General features: G+C 40.7%; 1 protein-coding gene across 2 annotated transcripts in view; it reads left to right on the top strand.

The window, feature by feature from the left end:
- GOLIM4 (golgi integral membrane protein 4) overlaps positions 1–24,875 on the top strand; it is a 56,868-nt gene that overhangs the window by 14,887 nt on the left and 17,106 nt on the right. Inside the window, exons 2-8 of one of the 2 annotated variants that reach the window (XM_042458929.1) lie at positions 3,031–3,105; positions 8,112–8,161; positions 12,058–12,111; positions 14,199–14,349; positions 14,549–14,631; positions 18,308–18,391; positions 21,854–22,015. In XM_042458929.1, the coding sequence (XP_042314863.1) occupies positions 3,031–3,105; positions 8,112–8,161; positions 12,058–12,111; positions 14,199–14,349; positions 14,549–14,631; positions 18,308–18,391; positions 21,854–22,015 (659 nt within the window). The remainder of the gene's footprint in view (positions 1–3,030; positions 3,106–8,111; positions 8,162–12,057; positions 12,112–14,198; positions 14,350–14,548; positions 14,632–18,307; positions 18,392–21,853; positions 22,016–24,875) is intronic. The other variant, XM_042458930.1, reaches the window with a different exon arrangement.

Genomic DNA, 24,875 nt, shown 5'->3' with positions numbered 1-24,875 from the left:
GATAGGACTGTGTAAATCTTACATGGTTCAGTTTTAATTTAGACAGCTGCTCTGCTTGTAAATGGAATGCATAGTTTATGTGAAGATGGAATGTAATAAATTGTGGTTGCAGTCATAAACATATACAAAGGGACCTTGCAGCACCTTTGAGACTAATTGTGAAAGATAGAAGTTGGTAGCATCAGCTTTCTTAGACTTGAGCCTACTTCCTCAAATGCATTCCTCAGATGCATCTGAGGAAGTAGACTCAGGTCTACTAAAGCTGACACTACCAACTTCTAATTTTCAGTTAGTTTCAAAGATGCTGCAAGATCCCTTTGCATCCTGATTTTCCAGACTAACGTGGCTATGTCTGTGAAGTCATAGATGGAGTTAGTTTGTTACCTGAAATAAATGGGTTGGGCAGAGGAAGCAAGAAATGATGATTTCCTCTTGGGTAGTGATGCAACTTGGGGATAGTGGTTGTAGTTGTTCAGGCACATGGCCTTACGTACATAAGCTATGCTGTATCAAACCAATTGCCTATGGAGTCCAGAATTCTGTTTCCTTTGGTGGTCAGCCAGATGCTAGTTAGAAGCCCTGAAACAGATATGGGTGCACTAGCCCTTTTTGCCATTGTTTTTCAGTGACTGTTTATGCTGCCTCTGACCCTTGAAGTAATATATGGCCATCATGGTTAGTCACCATTCATACCCTTATCCTTCATTAATTTGTTCAGCTGTTGCCTTAAATTCTATGGATTTTTGTATTTGTTATTGCAGATGGAGGCCATCATCATGTCTTGTGCTCATCCTTCAGTGGTACAGAGTATGTCTTGCAGTCACTGAGTGAACTGTGTACACATTGTCACTATTTGCAGTAGGATTCACAGATTGTGGTTTGTTGAATTCTAGCCTGTTCTTCCTGAACCACTCCTTATGTTTTTCAAAATCAGTCAGTAATATCAATTAGAAGCCATGGTTTGTTGATAGATTATGAATTCTGCCATGTTTAAACCATGGTGGTTTGTCCCATTAAAACCAAGGCTTTAGCCTTTTCAAGTCCACCCTGAAATATGAGCTCACAAATCTGCAGAGAGGAGAACAAGCAAGAAATGGGAGAATGAACTGTGGTTTGTTTGGTCATCTTTGGGACAATTTGTGGTTCAATTAACAAATTGTGGCTAACTTAAACCATGCAGGAGTAGAAATCATGATGTCCTGAAGATGTTTTTGGACTGTACCTCCTATCTTTCCTCACCTTTGGCTCTGCTGGCTAGGTCTTTTGGGAGTTGTAGTCCCAAAACATGTAGAGGGCCACATGATTGCCTTTTCTAACTTAATGAGATGTGCAAATGCAGACATGTTGGATTTTGATGCAGGAGAAGAGGGACCAGGGAGCCTACATTTTTTGGTTCTATCGTATTCCATCCATTTCTTGTGCTACAGTAGAAAAAATCTGCATGATCAGATGGAAAATTCTAGCTTTTTGTGCTTTATTAACATATTACTTGATACATACAGTACTGACCATGCCTTGATGTCTGTCAGTTGTATTTTTTAAAGCCATGCAGTAATCTACACAATTGCAAAAAGTATTTCTCTGTTTTCATTGGTATCATTCGTGCTATTACAAAGCACCATTGGCTTCCATGTATTCAAAAATGTTTTTGAGATGCAGGGCAGGTGCCATTTCTCAGAAGTCAAGGCATTTCTTTAAAAATTGTTAGAGACATCTTGTTTTCTTTCAAATATATGCATCTTTTCATCGTAGAGGATAGTGCAAGAAAATCCATTGCATCACTTTAAGGAAGTTTCCACATAGTTAGAATCTTCGTCTTCCCAATCCTGTTCTGCTTGCTATATGTGTGCACCTAGCTTCATAAAGGGGAGAACATACTGTACCGGTTTTCAAAGAAACAGGAGTTTTATATGAAGTATCTCCTGTGCAAATTGCAAATGTCACAATTATGAAAATCATACACCATTAGGAGTATCGGCCTCATACTTGGGGGGGGGGGGGGGGGGGGTAGAGACACTCCTGCTGTACCAAAATGGTCAGTTCTGTCTAGAATTGTAAGAATGGTGTTATGACATGCTGAGAAAAGGTAGGGGACAAGATGGTAATAGTGATGGTGATAATAATGATATGGTTTGTGCCATTTCTTGATGGCGAACCATCACTAGGAATCTTGATTTGGAAGCATTTACTTCAAGCGGTGGTCCATTAGCTGGAAGCCAAGTTCTCACCCTTGTCAATCACTGCAAGTCACATCATGCCCAGAAAGGAAAAAGATCAAATGGGAAGTGGTTGGAATTTATTTATTTTTATTTTTTTATTTTTTTTTGCTGTCAGGGTTGCAGTCAAGGTTCGGTGGGATTGGTGCCTCATTTCCAAGCACGTTCCCCATTTTTTTAGTCTTTGGGGCAGGAGGTTGCCCAAAAGGATTTGGGAAAACACTATTTGCCCATCCATGATATAGCTGAATAGAAATTACTGAACCCCAGACTGTGCATACGATGGAATTTTGTAGGACTCAGGGTGGCATAGTAGTTGGACTGTGGCTAATAGGTAACAGGTTCAAGCCCCTATTGAGCCAGGGAGTTCAGAGGTTGGGCCAGTCACACATTCATGACTTCACAGGTTATGTGAGGATAAAGTCCAGGGGAGAAGAAGTCATAAAAGGTGGCTTGAGGAAAGACATGATTTAAATGCAGCTGACATGTAAAACATAAATACAATATATACTGGAGAATCCTGAGTTATTGTTTGTGAGCAAGTACTAGCATATTCAGTTGCTAGTATCCATTGAATTCATGAGAACTTGACAAAACAAAATTTGTATAAATTATATTAATTCAGTGGATTAATTGGGACCAAAAAGTGGATCTAGGCCATAGTTCTGATTTTCTTCCTGTTCCTCAAACATATATTTTAGAGAGATTTTGTATATTTGTATTTCACCCCCTTGAAGCTCAGAACAACTTTCATGCCCCTTTTCTCTCCCTCTCCAGGACTTACATGCCTTTTTTCTTTTTTTTCTTTCTTCAGTTGTGTATGAACATCGATCGAGACTAGAGAAATCTTTACAGAAAGAAAGGCTTGAACATAAGAAAGCCAAAGAAGGTAACATCATTTTACATTTCAAAATGGACTTAGGCCCTGTACAAGCTGGCTCGAAAGGCTGGCCTGTGGGTGGAGTCGAGGTGCAGTGTCCTGATGATGCATGCCTGACTCTGCCCCCTCCGATGCTGTGTCCAGATGATGCAGTGCAGAAGGGGCACCATACAGTTGCGCTGCCATGGCTGTCATGCCCTTTGGAGGGCACAAAAAAGGAGCCGCTCCTTTTTGTGCCCTCCAAAGGCTGGATCGGGGCCACCGCATGAAGTTGCTGCAGCCCCGATCTGGACAAGAAAGGGCGGTGTACTGTCACCCCTTAGGGGCAGCCTGCAGAGCCCCTTAATCTTTGAGAGCAAAACTATTTATCTCTTACGCCTAGGCAAGCAAGAGACCCTGTTGGAAGATCATCTGTTTTCTGACTGGGCTTCAAATGGTTGTGTGCCATAAACCTGTTGTTTTGGTCAGGCTTATATAATTATTCCTTTTATATGATGTTTACTCTGTGTGTGTGTGTGTGTGTGTGTGTGTGTGTGCGCGTGTGCGTGTGTTTGTCCAGGCTTTTTGTATTTTATAATTAAACTGATTTGAATTAATTTGCTGCTGTGAATACTGAGCATACTTGCTGGGAGTTTGTACATTGAGAATAATCTGAAATTGAGATACAACTTAGTGGATGGGGACAGAGGAGGCAAGTTTAGTGTAGCTTTCATTGGGGCAGTGGTTGGTATGAGGAATATGGAGAGATCGGTAAGAAGCATCATGATAAAAGAGAAAAAGGCACATGCAATTTCAATCTAGGCCCTTACTGAGTCAGCTTCTCTTCTTCAGACTTAGGCAGCAACTCCTCCTCCTGCTTCATGGTGCTGTTGTTGAGTGCCATGTCATTTCAATAAAAACAACATAGAGCCATAGAGTTAGAAGGGACCACAAGGGCCTTCTAGTCCAACCCATTACCATGCAGAAATATGAGTACACAATTAATGCACTCCTGAACAATGATCACCTAACCTTGGTTTAAAGACCTCCAAAGCAGGAGAGTCTTTTGCCCTTCAAGGCAGTCTGTTCAACTGTTTAATATTTCTTGTTATGTGCCTTCAAGTAATTTCTGACTCTTATCATCAGGAATTCTTCCTAATGTCTTAGATAGATTTTTTTTCTCCTTGTAGTTTGAATCCCAATTGCGCCCTAATCTCTGAAGCAGGAGAAATCAAGCTTTCTCCATCATCTACATAAGATCCCATTAACTATTTAAAGATGACTGTTACATTAGTTCAGTCATCTCTTCAGCATGCTAAGCATACCCAGCTCCCCAAGCCATTTGTCATAAAGCTTCATCAGACCTTTTACCATTTTGGTTGCCCTCCTCTGGACACATTCCAGCTGTCATTATCCCCTTTGAACAATGGTGCCCAGAACTACAGTTCAATAAGTGTATGGAGAAAATGGGTAGGACAACCAAGATGATAAAAGGTCTGGAAATTACTCAGCTATGACTTGATAGGTGAGGGGCTGGAACAACAAGTATGGCTAAGACCTAGACTCAAACCATATTTGATGCAACTTTGGCTACTGGTGCAAATTTATAACTTTAGTTTGTGAAAAATTTAACTTGTGTGATTGATTTTATGATTCACTGACCGTGCTATGCAACCTTTGTGAATGTGAACTAGTGAAATGTGCCCTCAAATATGCAGCCTAATGCACAGTCAGATATTCAAGTGCTTCTGCAAGTACAGTGGCATCTCACAGACACCTCCATTTCTACAACTTTAAACTGTAAATGTTTGAGATTGTTAGTCTCCTCTTAGATGAGTAGGGTATAAATCAAATAAATAAATACATTTATTTTACTTATTTTTCCAAAGAGTTCAGCTAGGATAAAGCCATATACAGAAGAAATTTTATTCCCATTTGTTTCTTCAATACAAGAACCCTATGTCACATTTAGAGCTGTGTGCGATTTTCAGAGTAAAAATGAGCTCCTTTAAAGTAGGTTCTGATTTACCCCAGCTTTTGCAAAACAAGTGGTGATGAGTGGGTTCATTCCATTTCAGACACATCCCGCTCTTCACAGCTGTCAAATGCCAGTTTGCCCTATAAATCTTGAATCTCTTAATGGTTTTCTGCTGCCATCTAATGGACAACAGTAAAACTGAGATTGCCCATACCTGTAACAGTATTGTCCAAACTCAGTACACTCTAGAATGATATGAGTTTATTAATGTTCTTCCAGCCTTTCTCCATAGCCAGAGTTTAGGAATTGGGGGGACTGGGGGAGGGCAAGTCCCTGCTGATGGTAAGAGGTATATGCATATGTGGAAGATAGACAATGAGAGAGAGGGGGAGGTATTACAGTTTTATCAAGTGGCCAAGGTGGTTTTCTCTCTTTTCACACACTTTTGTTCAATGTTTTAAAAGCAAAGCCAGATCACAAGCTGCTTTTTTATAGGTAAATGAAATTGAGAGAGGAAGTGAGACTTATTTTAATTGCATCATTTACATGAGAACAAAAAACCTGGAATAACACTCCATGATTACATAGGCTGTGTCTGCACTGCAGAAATAATCCACTTTGACACTGCTTTAACTCCCATGGCTCAATACCATGGAATTCTGGGAACTGTAGTTTGTTGCAGCACCACTCTGGTGCCACAACAAACTACAGTTCCCAGAATTCCATGACAGTGAGCCATGGCAGTTAAAGTAGTGTCAAACAGGATTATTTCTGCAGTGTGCATGGACTCATAGTCTTGCTTTCAGTACAGTAATACTAGTGCAACAGCACCATGGCTTTTAAAATGTTAAAGGCAAAAGAAAAGCAAAAGCCACCCTCACCCACCTTGTTAAACAGCACCTCAAAGCCAGGCAGATCTGCTCTCCCTATTAAAAAGGTCCTTATTTTTGTCCTTCTACCTTCTCCAGGAAATGGAAGCTATGCAGTGGCATAGGCGTATGTGAAGAGATTGGTGTGGGTGACTGCTTTGGGGAACCATATTGGCCCCTCACGGGCCCTGGAAAGTGGCATTTCATTTTTCACCTCTTGTATTCCCATAAAAAAATTCTGACAAGTTGAAAAATACTGAGTTTGGTCCCCAAATAGTATTCTTAGGTTGTAGAGGGGAAGTATTGCTGCTGACCAGTTTGTCACTGTTTTTAGTATCCCTCTTGATTTTTTCAGGCTTGAACAGGGTTTTTTTCACACCCAGAAGTGATTAAATCCAGTCACTCTTTTTTACAAAAAGCCTGCAAAGGCCAAATGAAATGAGGGGGGCTTACAAGGGTGAGGGGGATTCAAAATGCTGGAAAACATAGCAAAATGGGCAGTACTATCTCTGCAGAGGCTTGGGGATGAAATGTTTGATATGGAGAGAGGTTTCCAATCCCCTTCAAATTCTCTCTCTGTGGGAACCCTTGATCCACTTGTACATATGTCTCCTTTTGGATGGGACAGAGGGAGCTATTTGATACTCTCTGTGTATTCATTCTTCTCCCATAGCTGTCAGGACCTATGAGGGGCTGCTATTGCTGCTGCAGTGAAGATGTGGTTGTTCTGGTCTCCTGTGGAATAAAATGGAGGGTGTTGTTTGATCTGTGAGTGCATCTTTGTTCCCTCCTCACACACCTGAGACCAGCTGCTTCTACATTATTTGAACTGGTTCCTCCATCCTTCCCTTCACTGTTGTTAAACAGCAGTAACAGGAGCCTCTCCTGGGATTTTCCAGTTGCTGGGGTGCATGAAGCACATGGAACATTTTGCATTACTCTCCAACTCCTTGATACAGATTCTCGGCTTTTTCCCAATCACTTGTCAAGTAGTCTCACTGCAGCTTGTGCAACTATCTAGTAAGTCAGTACATTCTGTCCACATCATACTCTCTCAAGAATGGACAACTGTATGGAGGGCAGGGCCAATTTACCCTCAGCCTTCACCATCCACATATCTCTTTTGCATGCCTGGATGGCTCAGAGCATGCCCCTGGAGAAGTCTGGCCACTGTATTCCCTCAAACTCTCCCACTCTCTCACTTGCTGAGGACAACAAGCAGTTGTGATCTCAGGAGAACTCAAAGGAAAGGATAGGTTTTTAAAATATGGGACAAGTGGTGGAAACCCCAAATCAGGTCCAGCTCAGACTCATTTTGGAGTTTTGGAGCCGCATGGTATAAACACCACACAGACAGTCCGGAGGGGATTTGGGATATAGAGTTAATGTAGGCAAGCCTTCTGTTTTCTTCCATAGCCCCTCTCTAAATGGAAACTGATGGTAGCATAGTGTAAGTTTCTATTGCCATTTTGAGAAAGTCTATAGAAGAGAGAAAAGGAGATATTTGGAGGTTCTGGGAAAGTTGTGTTGGTGAGATGAGAGTGTTTTTGCATATTTTTATAGCTTTGTGGGAATTTTATTTTGTGTTTTCAGTCTAAATAGATGCCTAAAAATCATGCTGATTTTTTTGAGGTGCTGGCTTTGGGGAAGAATGGTGGGGGGCCCACAAAAATATAATGTGACCCATGTGAGGCCCATAGACTAAACTCTGCCACCCTTGCACTATCTCCTTTGTCCAGTCTGTCAATGCTTACTACATTTTCAGGCACTATTGCTATATCTGGGATTGTCTGCCATTTGTCTGGTGTATTGTCAGCTTCCTCAGGCAATCCTGATAATCCTGCTGGATAGAGTCATTACATTCTGATTTACTTTTTTTTTTAAGCAATAAGACATCATTGTTAAATTTTAAGACTTATTTGTTATTTATTATTAAGTTTTAAGTGGAGCAGGTTCACATATGCAGTTGACAGTTAAGTGTACAACAGCTGTGTGACAAAACTGAGTTGAGTACATATGTGCAAAGTGGGATGAATTTGTGAACCAGCTAACATCAGTAAAAGTTTGTTTGAACCTTGAAGTGCCTCTACCATCTGTGAATCTTTTGGCTCTTTTTTTTGTCTGTATGTTTGTTTTGTCTTTGTAAACATTCCTCAGAAATTTTCATTTTCTTCCCCTTCATTTTTTAGACTTTCTTGTTTATAAACTTGAAGCACAAGAAACATTAAATAAAGGAAGGGTAAGTGAAAAGATACAGTTGATAAGCTGTCTTGTAATAGTTTTCCTCTTGTATTAACATAACTGAAAATAGAGTTCTGAATAATTTTAACTTTAGTGTAGCAAAGTGATGTTCATACTTAGGGATGAGCTTCTGGTGTGTGGGGGGGGGGAGTAAAAAGTCCTTAGGATCCTGATCTGTACTTTAATAGTAGAGAGGTTGCCATTCCATTATCATTATGGTTGATGCTTTTAAATGTAAAGGAGTAAGACCTGGTTCTTGTAAATTTACTGTTTTAATTGCCTCAGTTTAGAAACATTTTTCAAATTGATCCCCTAATTTGAAGCAGATAATTTTGAATATTTGAGATTACTAGTGAAGAATTGCCATTGTATTTGCTTCCTGCTTCTATTAATGTTGAATGTAATTCTAGTGGCATGCCCAATTTCTTCCTATGTGTACTGATTTCCTCTTCCAATTGTACCCAACAGCAACCTCTAACTTCCAACAGCTGAAAGATAGTAGCTTCTAGTTGCAAGATTGACTGCAGTTTTGTGTTAAACTGCAATGGGAACACCTATCATAAGCAAACCAGTCTTTGGAACAGAAGCAAGTTCTAAAATGATCTAAAATATAGTTCTGCTTTGAAAACACAGAACCAAAAAAGAGAGTATTGTTTCACAGAGCTATTGAAAGTATATTGTCACTGCAGCAGTGTAAGACACTCATTTTGTAGCCTGAAAGTGGGGAAGAAGGCAGATAGGACAACCATAAAGACTTTTTTCAGAACTTTGAGTGGGGCATTCCACACTGTATAGCTTGGGGAGAAGTTCTTATAGTAGTATCTGGGCTAATCCAGTTGCTGGTCTCAATTAAAGTAAATTATTGAACCAGTGGGCCTTAATGTTGACTTGCTATTCAACAGTCGATTCAGTGATTTCACTCTAGTTGGCTCTAGCTATTGGATTTACGCTTCTGCTGTTTGCATGGATCCTATTCTGAGGGAAGAGATGACTCCAGTGACAGCTGGGAAATTGTTAGCATTTTATTTGTTGTTCATTCATTCATTTATTCATTTATGGGATTTACTGTATATCCTGCCTTTCTCCCAAACTGGAATTCAAGGGGATTCAAGTGTTTCAGGGAACATTTGCTCCAGTTTTAGTCCAGTAAGGTCAGACTAAGATGATTGGGCCCCACAAAAGTATTCTAAAAATGTTGATCCTTTGACATGCATACATGAGCTGTTCATGGAATGGAATGGCACTATAGAAATTATGTAAATGAATAATCAATAAATTCAGTAGATGGCAGCAGAAAAACCATATTGTTAGCCCTGCAACTTCAGTGAGACTAACAGCACTGATTACTCAGTGACTCCAGTAATATATATATATATATATATATATATATATATTTATACCCCGCTCTTCAGCCAAGGCTATCAGAGCGGCTTACAGATTGTTAATTAGACATTTCCCTGCCCTCAAGCTTACAATCTAAAAAGATTATTTATAATAAGATCAGCAACACATTGCAGTCTGCTGTAACAAAAGATGTGACAAAGTACATGTGAAGCTGAGAGTTGGAGGTGTGTGGGTCACAGAGCGAAACATTCTGAGAAATGTAGTATTTGAAACAGCAGCAAGTTTTGAGAGAATCTAAATCTAGTTTTTTTCATGCTAACTACACACACACAGAGAGACAGATCATTTACACATCCACTCAGAAGTAAAAATGAAAAGCAGTACACAAAACAAAAATTCTACTTGTGGATGTCTATTCAGAAGTAAGACAGACTAGAACAGGGGTAGGCAACCTTTTTGGGCCGGGGGCCGGGTTGCTGTCCCTCAGGGGACTGGGGGGGGGAAACCCGGGGGGGGAGCTCCCCCCCTAGGGGGGCGGGGCCGCATGCCAGGGGTGGAGCTTCCACCCTCCGGGGTGGGGCCATGTGGCGGGGGTGGAGTTTCTCCCTCCGGGGGCCAGGCCTCCCCAACTTTGCAGGCCCCTGACGGGGCCCCAGGCCTCTTGGAGGACCCCTCTTGGAGGACCCCAGTGATGGCACCGGGCCTCCAGGAGTCCCGCTGCCGCTGCCGGAGCCTTCAAACAGGGCTGCGACGGCGGCAATGGGCCTTCCAGAGGCCTGCTGCCGCCGCCGGAGCCCTGTTGGAGGGCGCCAGCAACGGCATCGGGCCTCCAGGAGGCCCGCTGCCATCGCCGGGGCCCTCAAACAGGGCTCCGACGGCTTCAGCGGGCCTTCCAGAGGCCCGATGCGGCTGTCGGAGCCCTCTTCGAGGGCGCCAGCGACGGCATCGGGCCTCCAGGAGGCCCGACGCCCTCGCCAGGGCCCTCAAACAGGGCTCCGACGGCTTCAGCGGGCCTTCCAGAGGCCCGATGCGGCCATCGGAGCCCTCTTTGAGGGCACCAGCGATGGCATCAGGCCTCCAGAAGGCCGAAGTCTCGCGCGACCTTGTTTGAGGTTGCGTGAGATTTCGCCTCTGGGCGCTGCCATTTTGGGCGAAAAAATGGCGGCACCCAGCACGGCTGTTTGCCGCTATGGGCGCCGGTATTTTTTCGCGCGGTGGCGGCGGCAACCGCCCCCGGGGGCCGCAACGAAGGCCTCCGGGGGCCGGATCCGACCCGCGGGCCGGAGGTTGCCAATCCCTGGACTAGAAGAATGCATGTCAGGAGAAAGCATTGGCAGCACAGTAGTTTCAGAAGATATCCACAACCCACCCATATTTATATAATAACAAGGATATTAATAATAATGTAAAAAGCAACACAGAAACATTGCTTTGGACCACACTTTTTCCCATCAACATCTAACATTGGATAGTGAAAGAAACTGAATTAAATTTAAATTTCATTAAATTTAAATCATGAGTGCAGAACAGCTTGCAGGATCTATGTATCTCACACACATTCAGTCAATTCCCAGGGGAAAATCCACACAGACCACACTCACACAGTCTGACCCCCTATTCAAATACGCACAAATTGTCTGGAGACATACACAGGTCCACCTACTCTCCACAGAATATGCACATGAATGAATGAACCTTGGCCACCCATTTCAGCTTCTCATGACCTTTCCTAGCTGTCTGACTGACTTTCAGATTACTGAGGATACTTCCCGCTGTTTCTCTAGAGAGTGAATTCTTTTCTTCAAAGCATTGTCAGGTTTGGCTGCAGGCATGTCCAAAAAGGAAAATTCTGGGTCCTGCATAGAACACACAGCATTTATGGAAGTCAAGACAAACAGTCCAGCCCAGTAGCTTTGCCTGGCCCCTCTTCTGCCTTTAGAGTTGGTTGAAAAACAGGAGAAAATTTCTGCTTAGTAATTCCCAGCCAGTAGTGGAGGTTTCAGGAGATATAGGGACTGGGAAGGAAGAGGGATCAAGGTCCATTTTTTCCTTCAGCACTGGGCACCTGAACCATTAATAATCTAACCCTGCAGTCCAGAGATTTGTTCTTCCAACTTCTACACTTATAATGTTGGACATCCAAGTTAGTCAGTTGTGGATGAAAGTCTCAAGCAATACTGTGTGAACTTGCAAATGTGTGATTGAATAATATGGCAGAGAGGTAACTTGTTTTGTACTACAGAATGCACACCTTAGGACATCCTTTCTCCAGTGTGGCACCAATCAGAAGTGTTGGACTCTGGCTGCTGTCATCCTCACACAGCTAGGACAATGGAGGCAATGGAATTTGCAGTCCAACACTTTTAAGAGATGGTGGTGTTTCCATCTTGGGGACAGCTACCTTAAAATCGTGCCCTGAGTTCCAGTTCCTTTATACATTCCAGAAGCAAGCTTGTCATTTTCTTGTAGTTTGTAGAAAGATCCCATAACTTTTTTAAAGAAGAAGCAAAGCATATCAGCTTACTCTGTATTTCTCTTTTTGTTTTACAGCAAGATTCCAATAGCAGATACAGTGCATTGAATGTACAACACCAGATGCTGAAGGTAAACATGATTGTTGTAAAAATCCATTCATTTTCCTAGTTTGCTTCTTTATTATATGTTCACAGACATAAAGGGGAAAAAACCCAATTCATTGGGAATTTAGAAAAATAATATTTGTGCTCTGGGTTTATTAAAATAGCTAATTCTTCCACACAAATTAGTCTTCTGGTGTCTTTAAAAGTCCTCCTTCCTGTTGCAAAATGTTGCTCTCCCATTTGTCATGTGCACAAATTTTGAGCACTGTAAAGTGAAATGAAAACAGTTTTTAAAATGGACAGCCTGCAGAAACTGTCTTACTCTTCTAAGGTTTTATGTACGGAAAATAATGTACCAAGCAAGCTTTGAAGCACACAATTTCTTCAGGTACTTGTGGAATAACACAGTTCCTTGAAGAATTTTAACACACTGGAGATGTTCAGACTGCTTACTGATCTGCTTTGCAAAATTGCTTCAGTATTCCTACATTTTCTATTTCCCTCCTTCTCTTCTGGTACAGAGGTGAGTAAGAACTTGTAAACTCTTCATCTGATCCAACATAGCTCTTTTATTTTTATAAAGCATCTGCTTCCTCTTTTAAAACTAACCACAGATTATCATTCTGTCTAGGAAAGATGAACTGAAAAAGAAAGAGACAAGAATAGACAGCAGGCTTTGTCATGCAGTGCTGTTGTTTATAGTTGTATGGAAGCTGGGGCATTGAACCAACATTCACTAGGGTTCTCACTAGCCTGAGGCCCTTTCATACTCCACAGTTACAGTGCTATGATTTCACTTTAACTGCCGTGCAAACGTCCTATGGAATTCCTTGGTTCCAGTTTTTGTGTATAGTTATGAAACTGAAAAGTGAAGAAAGCTGACAGGAATAAAATCAGTTCATGTCAAATGTGGTACTGAAAGAGAGTTCTGTGGATACCACAAGGAGCTAAAAAGACAAATGCAATGGATCCTCAAGCAAATCAGACCTGAACTATCATTAAAAGCCAAAGTAACTAAACTGAGGATATCATATTTTGGACATATCATGAGACAATGAGATGTACTGGAAAAAGATGGTAATGCTTGGTAAAGTGGAAGGCAATAGGAAAAGAGGAAGATCACAATACAAGTGGGTTGATTCAATCACGAAACTATGGGTTTGAGTTTGCAAGACCTAAGCAGGGGCAGCTGATGACTAGGACTCTTGAAATCTTTCATTCATAGGGTCACCAACAGCAAATACAACATGAGGCACTGGAGGACTCTGGCTGAAAATTTTGAGAACACCCTCTCCCCCCAAAATACCCTGCAGTTCCCAGAATTCCATAGAATGTTGCCTTGACATAATTATGTAATATGAAAGGCCCCATCTTTTTCCATCTTAACCAAGCCCACTCCTACTTTGCAGAAATAAATTTATACCAGCCTATGCTAAAACATGTGTAACCTTAGGGCAGACCTGCATTGAATATCCAAATTTATAAATACTGTACATTATTTTAAAGCAGTGGCGGGCAGCTGTGGTAGTCTGGAGGCCAATTTGCTGCTGTCAAGGCCCTATTATTATAATTTTAATTATTAACTTTATTTATACCCTGCCTTCTTCTCAAAGTTAGGACTCACAGACTTACAAAAATGCCAAAACATGAATGAATGAATATATATCAAAGTATTCACATTTGTTTTTGAAGAATGTGTTGTTTTAAATATTTAATAGTTTAGGGGAGCCCTGCAACCTATTTAAAAGGTGAATCACCACTCATGCAGGCTTCATGGGGAGGCAGTTTATCCTTTGCAGAAGGGCAGATGAGTGGTCTAGAGAAATAAAAGCAGGCTGTAGGAGCCATAGTTTGCCACCTCTAGTTTCCTGAGCTTTGGGGACCTCCCTTAACAAGACATGCAAAAATAGGGACCTCAGAGCTGACAGCAGCCTCCTTTTCTTACTGCTGCTCCTTCTTCTCTCTGAAAAAGGGAGAGAAGATGCAGCTACCAGAGTAATGGACTGTTAATGTGACCTAGTGTAGCAGTCACACACCTTTAATGTGTAGTTTGGATTTTGATAACTAATTTGTTGTTGCATACCATTTTGCTTTCTTTTGTCTTGTCTGTAGAGCCAACATGAAGAACTAAAGAAGCAGCATTCAGACCTGGAAGATCAGCATAGAAGACAAGGAGAAGATTTTAGCCATGTGGTCAATGATCACAAACAGAGATATGCAGAGCTACAGCAAGAGAAAGAGCAGGAATTATCAAAGTTGAAGGGTATAAATACTGTTACTTAATCAAACTTTGGAAGCAGGAAAGGAGATAGCCAATACTGTAGAACTGGCTCCCTGCTATTCCATTGAACTAGTTTTCATTATGACCCAAAAGCAAATATTTAAATCTATGAGCAATTTAAATCCTCCAACAGGTAATATATCTGTAGGATCAGTTCTTGTTTGCATTTGATTTTTAACAGAATCCATGTATAATCTGCGAGAAGAGAACAGGCAGCTGAGGAAAGCCCACCAAGATATTCATACCCAGCTACAAGATGTAAAGGTAAGATTCCAATCTCTTTAACACAGAGTGATGCAGCAGGGGGGCAGGGGCTGGCAGTGGAATCTTTCTGTTTGCAAAAGGGAATAGAAATGTTGCAACTGGAATAATAAGTTGATGATTCAAGTATGACCTTTCTAGATTAATAGAAAGAAAATGTGTTGAGAAATTTCTTAAGCACACTCTCTCACACACATTTCTGTCTTGGGGCATCCACACATAACTCTAAACCATGTGCACCATTGGACAAAGAAACTTGTATTCATCTTCCTGCTCTGGCCATGCTGGCTGGGAAATGCTGTCAGTTGTAGTCAAAAACTTAACTTTCCAAACTCTGATTATAATTTATGTGTAAATTCCTTTTATCTTGAGAACAGCATGGTTCATTTATACTGTCAGCATATGTCACACCTCTCAGAATTAAATTCTTTTTATAAATGATTTATATTATTATTCTTAACAGAGCTGGCCTGGGAAATGTAGCTGCCTGAGGCAGAACAGCAAATGATGCCCCCATCCCAAGGTTGTAGTGCATAGTATGTAAAGCCAACTAAGTTATTTTGCCACATGGTGCAGAAAATATCTCAAGTTCCTAAAGTAAAAATAGAATAAATAAGACATTAAACAGAAAAAAAAGGGGGAGGGGATTTTTTGATGATGTCTAAAATACGCTCTTTACGCAGTTGAGTCACTCTGCCTAATGGTAGAACTGACTCTGACCCTTAATTAGCAACATGAAAACCAGTTCACAAATTACAATAAAGTAAAGTAACATAAATGGTATAAACTATAAATAGTAGTTTACATAGATGAAAAAAAATATGTTTCAATAACAATTTCCACAATCCTCCAGCTAGGATAGAGTGTTCATGACTGTTAAGGATTCTGGGAGTCAACGTCTTAAACAACATTTCTAGCTTTGAGTTAAAGGGAGAGTTGAAGACAGCTATCACTTAGCAGCTACATAACATGTCACATAATGAACCTGGGTAGGTCCCTGCTCTTAATGGGTTTACATTCTAAGGGCAAGATCCAATGGTGTATAAATGTTTAAATTGTCAGTAAAATTGAGGTTTTCTTCCCCACTGCCTCCTGCTTCTCCACTTGATGGTGCCAAAAACCTGTTCCAGAAGAATCCACAGCCCTCCAGAGCAGATTTTTAGGGTGCATGAGGACTTGTAAGAGGGAGGGGGAACTCTAATACTGGCAGAAAGAGCAGGATCAAGCAAAAATATATAATTGAGTAGCCTAATCCTGGCATTTAGAAAACACAAGGAAAAGGAGGGAGAGTCAGAGGAGAATATGGGTAAATGGCTGACACATACCTATGGCTGGAAATGGAGAAAATCGGTTTAAGGAAAGATTTCAAAGATATAAAACTTAAACACTAAATATGAGCTGTATTACCTATGCAGGCCAGATTGCCTATGATATATATGTGCTTAAACATATTTGAGAAAGGGCATGTCTCTGTGGGGGCTTCTCTTTGTTGTGTTTGCAGAAACAAAACAGAAGAGGCATGAGGAAAAAATACAGGGCAATATGAATGATCTCTTACATTGTAATGTTGCCTTGGGTATTCAGGGAGGGCACCCTTTATTGAATCCATTTAATTAGTCTCAGTTCTGGAAAAGCAAATCTGCTGCAGGACTGTATGTCCATCAACAGTTATTAGCCAGGTATCAAAATGAAAACTCCATGTTCTGTAGCAGTTTATCTGTTTACTAGATGCTTTGGCCAAAAGACCAAGGATACGTATTGACACCATGTCTGGTTTCCATTGAGTACTCCCTAGCTAGGGTGGGAGACAAAGGGTTGAGCTAACTGGACAACATCAACTTACTTTGGAATTCCAAATACAGTCATCCCTCCAGATTCATGGGAGATCCGTTCTGGACTCCCTCCCACCTGTGAATATGAAATTTCACAAATATTTAAGTCCCAGAAGGCGCAACCTTCTTCCAAACAGCATGGCCTTGCCTTGGCCAGAGTAAGGCTGCACCATCCAGAAAAGCAGCCATACCAGCTGGGACAATACTGCGCTGGCCAGAAGAAGGCCTTGCCTTGGCCAGGGCAGCCTTCTTCCAGCTGGCACAGCCATGCTGAGACTACAGCTGTGCCAGCCAGGGCAAGGCTGCACCAGATGTAAAAAGTACTTGCCTCGGCCAAAGTGGCCTTGTTCTGGCTACTGTGGCTTTGCCTCGTCCAGAGCAAGACCACACCAGCAGGGAAAACAGCTGCGCCAGCTGGGGCAGGGCCATGCTGGCCTGAAGAAGGTCTTGCCTCAGCCGATGCGGGCTTACTTCAGCTGGCACACCCTTTCCTCGGCCGGAGCAGGACCGTGATAGCCAGGAAAACGGTTGGGATGGCCAGAGAAAGGCTGCACTGACTTGAGCAAGGCCACGACGGCTGGAAGAAGGCTGCACCGGATGTAAGGTAAGGGAGGGAGCCACTGGCTTGCCATTCACAAGTAATCGAAACCACGAATGGCAAGTTTGTGGATACAGAGGGGGGACTGTATACTTTTTATCTCGCCCACACCACCACCTCCAATACTGAACTCTAGAGCCTGAGGCACATCTGGAGTCAAAAGGCAAAATCAGTTTAAATTAGTATGGGGAAACCTATTTAGTTTTTGATGTTCTTTGGATTCTGGTGCATTATGCTATCAAGAAATAAAAAATACTAAGACAGATGGCATTGTTTTTTCTAAAGGTGAATGATAGCTTATGTTAAGTATGGCATGTCTCACTTCTTTCAGTATAGGCTGGTACAGTGTATGCCCCCCATGTGAAATTTGTGTTGATGATTAAGAGAAAGAGTGAGAATCATACAGTCTTCCAAATGTTGTTGGATTGCATTTCTAGCAGCCCTGGCTAGTTTTGTTAATGGTGAGGCATCCTGGGAATTGAATTCCAACAATATCAGGAGGATTGCATGATTCCTGTGCCTTTCTAAAATGCATTGGACTCTAGCAACAGGAAGATGCACCCTTTTCCTGAGCTAATCCTACCTTTCCCCCATCTAATTGCAGCTAGTGAATATGTTTACACCAACCTTAACCATTACTGATGATGTAAAGCTTGGAAAGTTACATTTTTAAGGAAGTAATTCATTCCCATTACTTGTTGTAGTATTTGCCAAGTAATGCATTGCCGTTATTCATTATGATTGTTGATCTGGTTGCAATATTTTCCATTACCTTTTTGGCCTGCTTGTCATCCCTGGATTAATAAACAATAGGCCTGTTTTCCTTGCTTAACTAGGGTTTGAAGCAGATAACAAACATTTATTGGAAGGGAACCTGGCTTCTATCAACCATGGCTAAGGTTGATGTTGATGGCCCCTTTAGGTGCAATCAGCAGAGAATTAGGAATTCATCTGTTTGACAAGTCCAGTATGTCAGAGAGAAGGAAAATAAATAAACCACACAGCCTGTTCCTTGCCTCTTAATCATAGTTATATCTGCACCAACTGCATCTCAGAAAGGCATCTTAACTGACGTTTGGGTAAGACTGGAAATATATTTAGTGAGTTGGTTAATAGGCAGCTGATGATCAGCTCTTCAGTCAGGTTGACAGCCCTAAGAATATCTTTTTTTGCTTTGAAAAATGATTGGCACTTGCCTTGATGAAACAAACTTGGGACCAAATTTGATGTGGTGTTTTCTTTTGTGTAGCTGCAGCATAAGAGTTTACTCTCCCAACATGACCAGCTTGTAGTGACATTGGAAGAACACAAGAGTGCGCTAGAAGCTGCGCAGGTCAGCCAGAAAAATGGCTTTGAATTAGCCTCCACTTTTAATGAATTTGGTTTGGGTTTTTTTCTCTCTTGCTTAATATCTTCCTAAAAATGTCTTTCCCTTTTCTTTCTGCTGATGGCAACTTTTGTGCATGTAAACTTTTTTTTTTTTTTTGGCACGGGAATCTCTGCTTAACAACTGGCTGCACTCTTGTGGGGAGAAATCCATGCCTGGAAGGTTTTCTACTGAGCCAAAATTATAGCACAATAAATTGTTGTTTCTTGACAGATCTATTATGGGCTTGAGTGAATGCATTTATGGATAAAAGTGCATCTTTTCTTTTTTGAAGACTGTTAAATCTTCAGCGGATTTTGTTCTCTTCTGCAGCCTGTATAATTCAAGGTTTCAGATCCTCTATGCTTAGCAGGAAGACTTCATCACTATCTGTGTATGTGTGTGTGTGCACACATGTATGCACACATATAATTTTACAAGTATGTTTGCTTTGATGCTTCAAAAAGGGAGCAGGCCAACTGTGTTGTAATTAATGCTCTATATTGATTGGGTTGTGTGTTATCCTTCCTGGAACAAGTTTCATTGTTATCCCATTTGATCCTCAAACAGCCTTTCAAGGTAGTAGAAACAAATTAATAGGAAGTCCATAATCAGCATAACAGTTGTAGTACTATCTGTGCAGGATCCCAGAAGAGATCATATTCTTTCTGTGAACCTCTTCCCCTTCCAAACAGTCTTCTGGGTCAGTGATCTAATCTTGAATTTGTCTGACCATTCTGCTCATGAAGACCTGTGTTTATAGAGGAAGGGTGAACAGAGGTCTGTTTTCCCACCCTGGAAAATTACTGAGCCCCAAAATCTAGTGAGGCATTGGAAAACAAAACAAAACCAGAAATGGTTGGCTAGTTAAATAATTAAATATTAATAACAATCAAAATACAAGTTATTTTAAATGTAAATTTCCATTCTTAGAGGCTTCCAGTTACCACCACCACCATCATCCAGTAGAGAAGAATGGCTGAGCTAAAAACTTGCCTTGTAGGTCTACTGCAGAGTAGTACACTTTCTGCTCTTGCTCATTGATGTATGGCTAGAATACAAGCTCTTCGGTTCTCTCTTTTATCTCTTCTGATCCAGATGTGGACAATAGGGGGCATAGTATTGGTGGTGCTCTCACACCATTGGGGATGTTAGCTATAGGGAGAGTTTGCAAACTGCTTGTTGACTTGGAAGTTGTTACTGGTATATCAGGTGGATAATAGTTTCTGTATGAGAGAGAGAGGTGTTTCAGAGAAGAAGAAGAAGAAAGTAGAATGGTAGAGACCTGGTTTCCTGAGGCTTGCCTGTCCTTTCCCATTTTCTGTTCCTGTTTTGTGCAGTACCCATTTCACTAGATATGATGGAGACCAAAGAGGCAAGAGTATATATATTGTGTTAGAAACAATAACTAATCCATATCCTTCTGAACTCCCTTAAATTATTGTCTGTCTCCTGTCTACAACTGGAAACTGTCAGCCCTTTGAATTCAACACTGTTACTAGCTCTGTGATGCCTTTGATTTTCACCCCTTTTCTTCTGCTCTGCTACTGAAGCTTTTCCCCACTGGGTTTTCTCTTACATGATGAAAATATTTGTGTCTCTTTCCTTTTACGACTTTATGGTAAATGAGTACCTTAGGTGGAGTTCAGGTGTACTGGGATGTTTTTGTTTATATCAGGGTTATAATGCATTCCCCAAGCTACTGAATTATTATTGAATGGAGGGAAAAGTATTTATTTACAATATTTCTATGCCATGCAATAATAAACAGTTCTCTGTGGGAATCACATTAAATGGTAAGCCTGGTTCCAGCTTTTCTTTGTAGAAAATACAGTATACAAAGATGATATGGAAGATCTTCAGGAGTGGTTAGGTACATAGAGGTGAATGGATCAGCTCCATTAATCCTCCATTTGACATTCCCTGTTATTTGTTCTATCATTTCTAGTAGGATTCCTTCCTACATTTTTGCAAAATTCACAATTATTCACAGTCTTTTATTAAGCCTGTTTAAGAGCAGTGATATACCAAAATATACATATCCAAAGATATTTCTGTACAACTTTACTCTTTTCAAGTAAGACTTTTGTCTTTTCATGTTTCCTTAGTGACCTTTTTGTGTCCCTTTCTGCTTATGCTTCTCTGGTACTTTTTAAAACTCTCACCATACACACATTCACACCAGTATTACATTGTTCTAAGAAGTACTACATTTCACTACAATTCAAAGTGCACAGGTGTTACTTTTCTTTTTTTAAAAGCAAACTAATCTTGTTTTCTCATTGTACCATCATAGAACTTACTCTGGTAAACCAAAGGATGGTAAATCAAAGGTCCCTGATGGATTTCTCCAACATTCCTACATTCTGTTCCATTCATGGGTTATCTGCTGCTTTGCTTAAGTGGGAAGAATTGTGTGAATGGAGCAACAGTGGATGAAGCCTGTAGCAGTGACTTAGGTGTCATAAATACTGACCTAAATCCTTTTAAGAATCCCAACTGATTTAATTAGTTGTTTGCTTGATTAACTATCAATTATTACAACTCCATTGATTCAGCAGTTCTACTCTAATTGGGACTAGCAGTTGGATTAAGGCTGCTGCTTTTAGATTGGGAGGTAAGAGTAACTCTGAAGATCTTCCACACACTGTGGTTTTGTAACAAGAGATAAAAAGGCCTGTGGGGGAAAATGGAGAAATTGGAGGGAGGAATTCTTGCCCCTGAGTTGGTGGTGAGACACTGTTTTCCTAAGCCTTCATATCACTAGTTGTGACCCAGTTGGTACACTGCATCAAGACTATTATTGAGCCACCTATGCCACAGTCATTTGCCTTTTTTCTGAATTGTTTTATTTCATAGTAAATAGGATTTTTTTAAATAGACTTCTTGTCGACAGCTGCTTGGCCATAGTGACAAGCAGGTTGTGGAGTAAACAGGCCCCTGGATTGATCAAGCAGGACTCCTCTTAGATTCCCACATATAAGCAGCTTTATTAAGATTGAGTTTTTCTTACAAGTGTTTGAGCAAGTGCGTGAAATTAATCCTTATGCTTTTCTCAGGGGTGGTAGTGGTGATGTCTTCACTCCATAGAACTTTCTGTTTGTGGGTTTCTTCTTTTTGAAAGATTGAAAAGAAGTGTAATATTTCATTTTTGACAGTTTGTTCCCTTTCTGTATGTCATAAAAATACTAATCCCACTTTCTGGGCTGTGGGGATTTTCTGCTTTGCATGCCTGCTGTAAAGTATTAAATTGGTACACTTTGGTGCATAGAAACATGTTGTTCCAGCAGATGGACTTCTTTTTTTTATCTGATGAGCATGTCTAAGTTAAAATAACCATTTTGCCTCTGAGCTGCCAGTTTCCTTGCAGTTTTTAACAAGAAACAATTCATCTGACAGTGCTATCTAATGGTTGCATTTCAATTCTAGTCCCAGGTGGAGGAATACAGGCAGTTGAAGGACACCCTGAAAAAGATGCCTAGTTTCCAGAAGCCAGAAAGTTTTAACCAGCCGCATGTTCAGCTAGTAACACCAGCACCTTCCCTGTTAAGTGATTCCAAAGCACATGGCACAGATGTTGCTGAAAAGCAGGTAATAAAAGCTGACTGACAGAGCTGTCTTTGATCTTCATCATAATCATTAGCATTTTAAAGAACTTTGTGAGTGTGCAAAAAAATTCACATGACTTCAAATAATCCTTACCTCAAGCTTGTAAACTGGATCAGCTATCATCATCAGTGGGGCACATGGAGAAACTGGGTGTGGGGATGGCAAAACATCATGTTAAACCATAGTTAAGGAAACTATTCATTCTGGATAATGGTGATGTCGGAATTGACATCCTGTGGTTTGTCATTATTATGACTATTAGAATCTGAAATTGTTGTTCACAGATCATGATTTGCGCTAACTGTGGTTTGGTGGTGTGTCTGAAATAACAGACCATAGTTATAGTCAGTAGTTTGCATCATAGAAATGGGGGTGTTGGACAACTTAAAAACCCAAGCAGATGAACATATCTAAACCATGGCTTGCCTATATATTTTGAAGAGTCAACTGTATTTTGAATTGTATCTTTAGTGCAGACCACAACTCTGGATCAGTAGAAGCTATCCCCAAGCACTTCAAGCTACATAATCCATCTAGGCCTCCAGTGGTGGTTTTGTTTTTATAAACTGCCTTTTCTCAAAAACTGGAGCTCATAGGAATTTATCACACTAGTGAAATCTCGTAGGAAAATGGGATTTAAATGAGAGTTAAATTAAATTCAAATTTAAACAGAACCCACAAATTCAAGAAGTTTATCACACCAAATTGCTGTTAACGATGCAAAGTTAAAGCAGAAAAAAACCTACCTTTTTACTTTCGGAATTTCCCAAAAGTAAAAAGCTGCCATTTTTCTCTAGTTTAACCAGTTTAACTTTGCATTATTTCATGTTAACAGCGACATCATGTGATAAACTTTGGGCATTTCTGGGTTTTCTCCCATTTAACTCTCATTTAAATCCCATTTTCCTGCGGGATCTTGCTAGTGTGATAAACTCCATAGAATTGTAGAATGATAGAATGACAGAGTTGAAAGAGACCTCACATCCAACCCCCTGCTATGCAGGAACACAATCAGAGCACCCCTGACAGATAGCCATCCAGCCTCTGTTTACAAACCTTCAAAGAAGGGTTTTGCCACACTGAGGTAGTATGTTCCAGTGTTGAATAGCTCTTATGATCATTGAGGTGGAATCTCTTTTCCTGTAGTTTGCATCCAGTGTTCCATGTCCTCATCTCTAGAGCTGCAGAAAACAAGCTTGCTCTATCATCGGTACAACATCCCTTCAAATACTGAAACAAGGCTATCATGTCACCTCCTAACATTCTCTTCTCCAGGCTAAACATACCCAGCTCCCTAAGTCATTCTGCATAGGGCTCAAAGTGACCTACAGATTTAAAAGCAATACAAATTTAAAAACAATACGAAAGATAAGCATTTAAAATACAATTAAACTGCCAATGACATTTAAAACAATTTAAACATACAGTTAAAGTAATAAAAACAGTGCAGAACTCTCCTAAGAACCCTTTGTTTCCAAACTTTCCATTTAAAAAGTTTGTTGGGGTTTCCCCACCACCACCACCACCTTAAATCCTGTCATTACTATCAAAAGAAGGGTTTCAAGGAAGGAGCCATTCTGGCCTCCCTCATCAAGGACTTGCAGAGCCTATGGACGCCTCCAAGAAGGCTTTCCAAACCTATCTCTTTTCTTTCAGGGGGGCCCATTACAGGACAGGTCATAGAAGGGATGCACTATCTAATTGATGTGGAAGCTGATAACTGCCTAGGACTTGGCCTGGGCAACAGTTCCTGGTACCTGGATATTCTTCCCTTTTTTTCAATAATTGGGATATTGAAGGAGATGCTTTTCAATTGGAAGCCTGCTTAATTGCAGCAAAAATGCAGCTCTTACCAAAGTCCCCAGTACTGCAGTCCCCAGTACAAGTTTTTATTTTTGTGTAGGCTTGGTGGGCCTAGAATTAGTGTGGAAGGAAATGCTAATGTCCTTTGCTTGCTGTATGGATAGCCATGTGTATTCAGCAGCTAGTCCTTTGCGAGTGCTTATAGTTAATAAACCATTGAAAATCTTTGCTCTTTGCAAATGTCACATTATGGCAGCTTAAGCAAGAGAAAGCAGCTTTAAAAACCGTAGGTCTCTCATCATGTTTGCATAAAGCAAACCTCGGGGTGTGTTCCTTTTTTAAAAATGTATACAGTATTTTTTCCTCACTCTTTTTCTTTAAAAAAAACTAATAAAAACAAAGGAAGACAGAAGGACAACTACAGACTGTCATGGATCTTAAAAAACTAGCTCTAGGCAAAAAAATGCTGGTTATGGGCTGGGAGAAGAGGGTCCCTAAATATTGCTGATGTGGGATAATGGCTGCAAAGCAGAAACTATAAGCAGTTCAAACATGAATGATTTGCCCAGACAGCTCAATTCTAACTGGAGCATTTCTGAATCGAAATAAGATAATTTCTCTTAGAGCTGATTTCCCACATGGATGTCTGCCAGTTGATGTCCTGATGCTTGGCGACTTTACCACTTTGATTTATAAATGAATGTCTGAATTGCCTCCATGGTCCTTCAGGGTCATTATATGTGATAGGAAAGCTCTGGCTTTTGAACATGGACCTTTGCAGAGCAAATATGTGCAAATTCAACTTTAGAGGACTGCTCACATTTTAAGGGAAGTGTGGGGAACCTTCTCCAGTCCAAGGGCAAATTCAGTTTTAGAGAAGCCCAGCAGAACACTAGATTATAGTGTGGATGTAGCCGAAGGTTTTTTTTTAAGAACCCAAAATATCAGCATATTTTGACTACTTAGAGCAGCTAAGCATAATAATAATAATAATAATAATAATAATAATAATAATAATAATAATAATAATAATAATAAT

The sequence above is a fragment of the Sceloporus undulatus genome, chromosome 3 (genome assembly GCF_019175285.1).
Source record: "Sceloporus undulatus isolate JIND9_A2432 ecotype Alabama chromosome 3, SceUnd_v1.1, whole genome shotgun sequence".
Classification (NCBI taxonomy): Eukaryota; Metazoa; Chordata; class Lepidosauria; order Squamata; family Phrynosomatidae; genus Sceloporus; species Sceloporus undulatus.
This window is presented reverse-complemented; position numbering and strand designations above follow the sequence as displayed.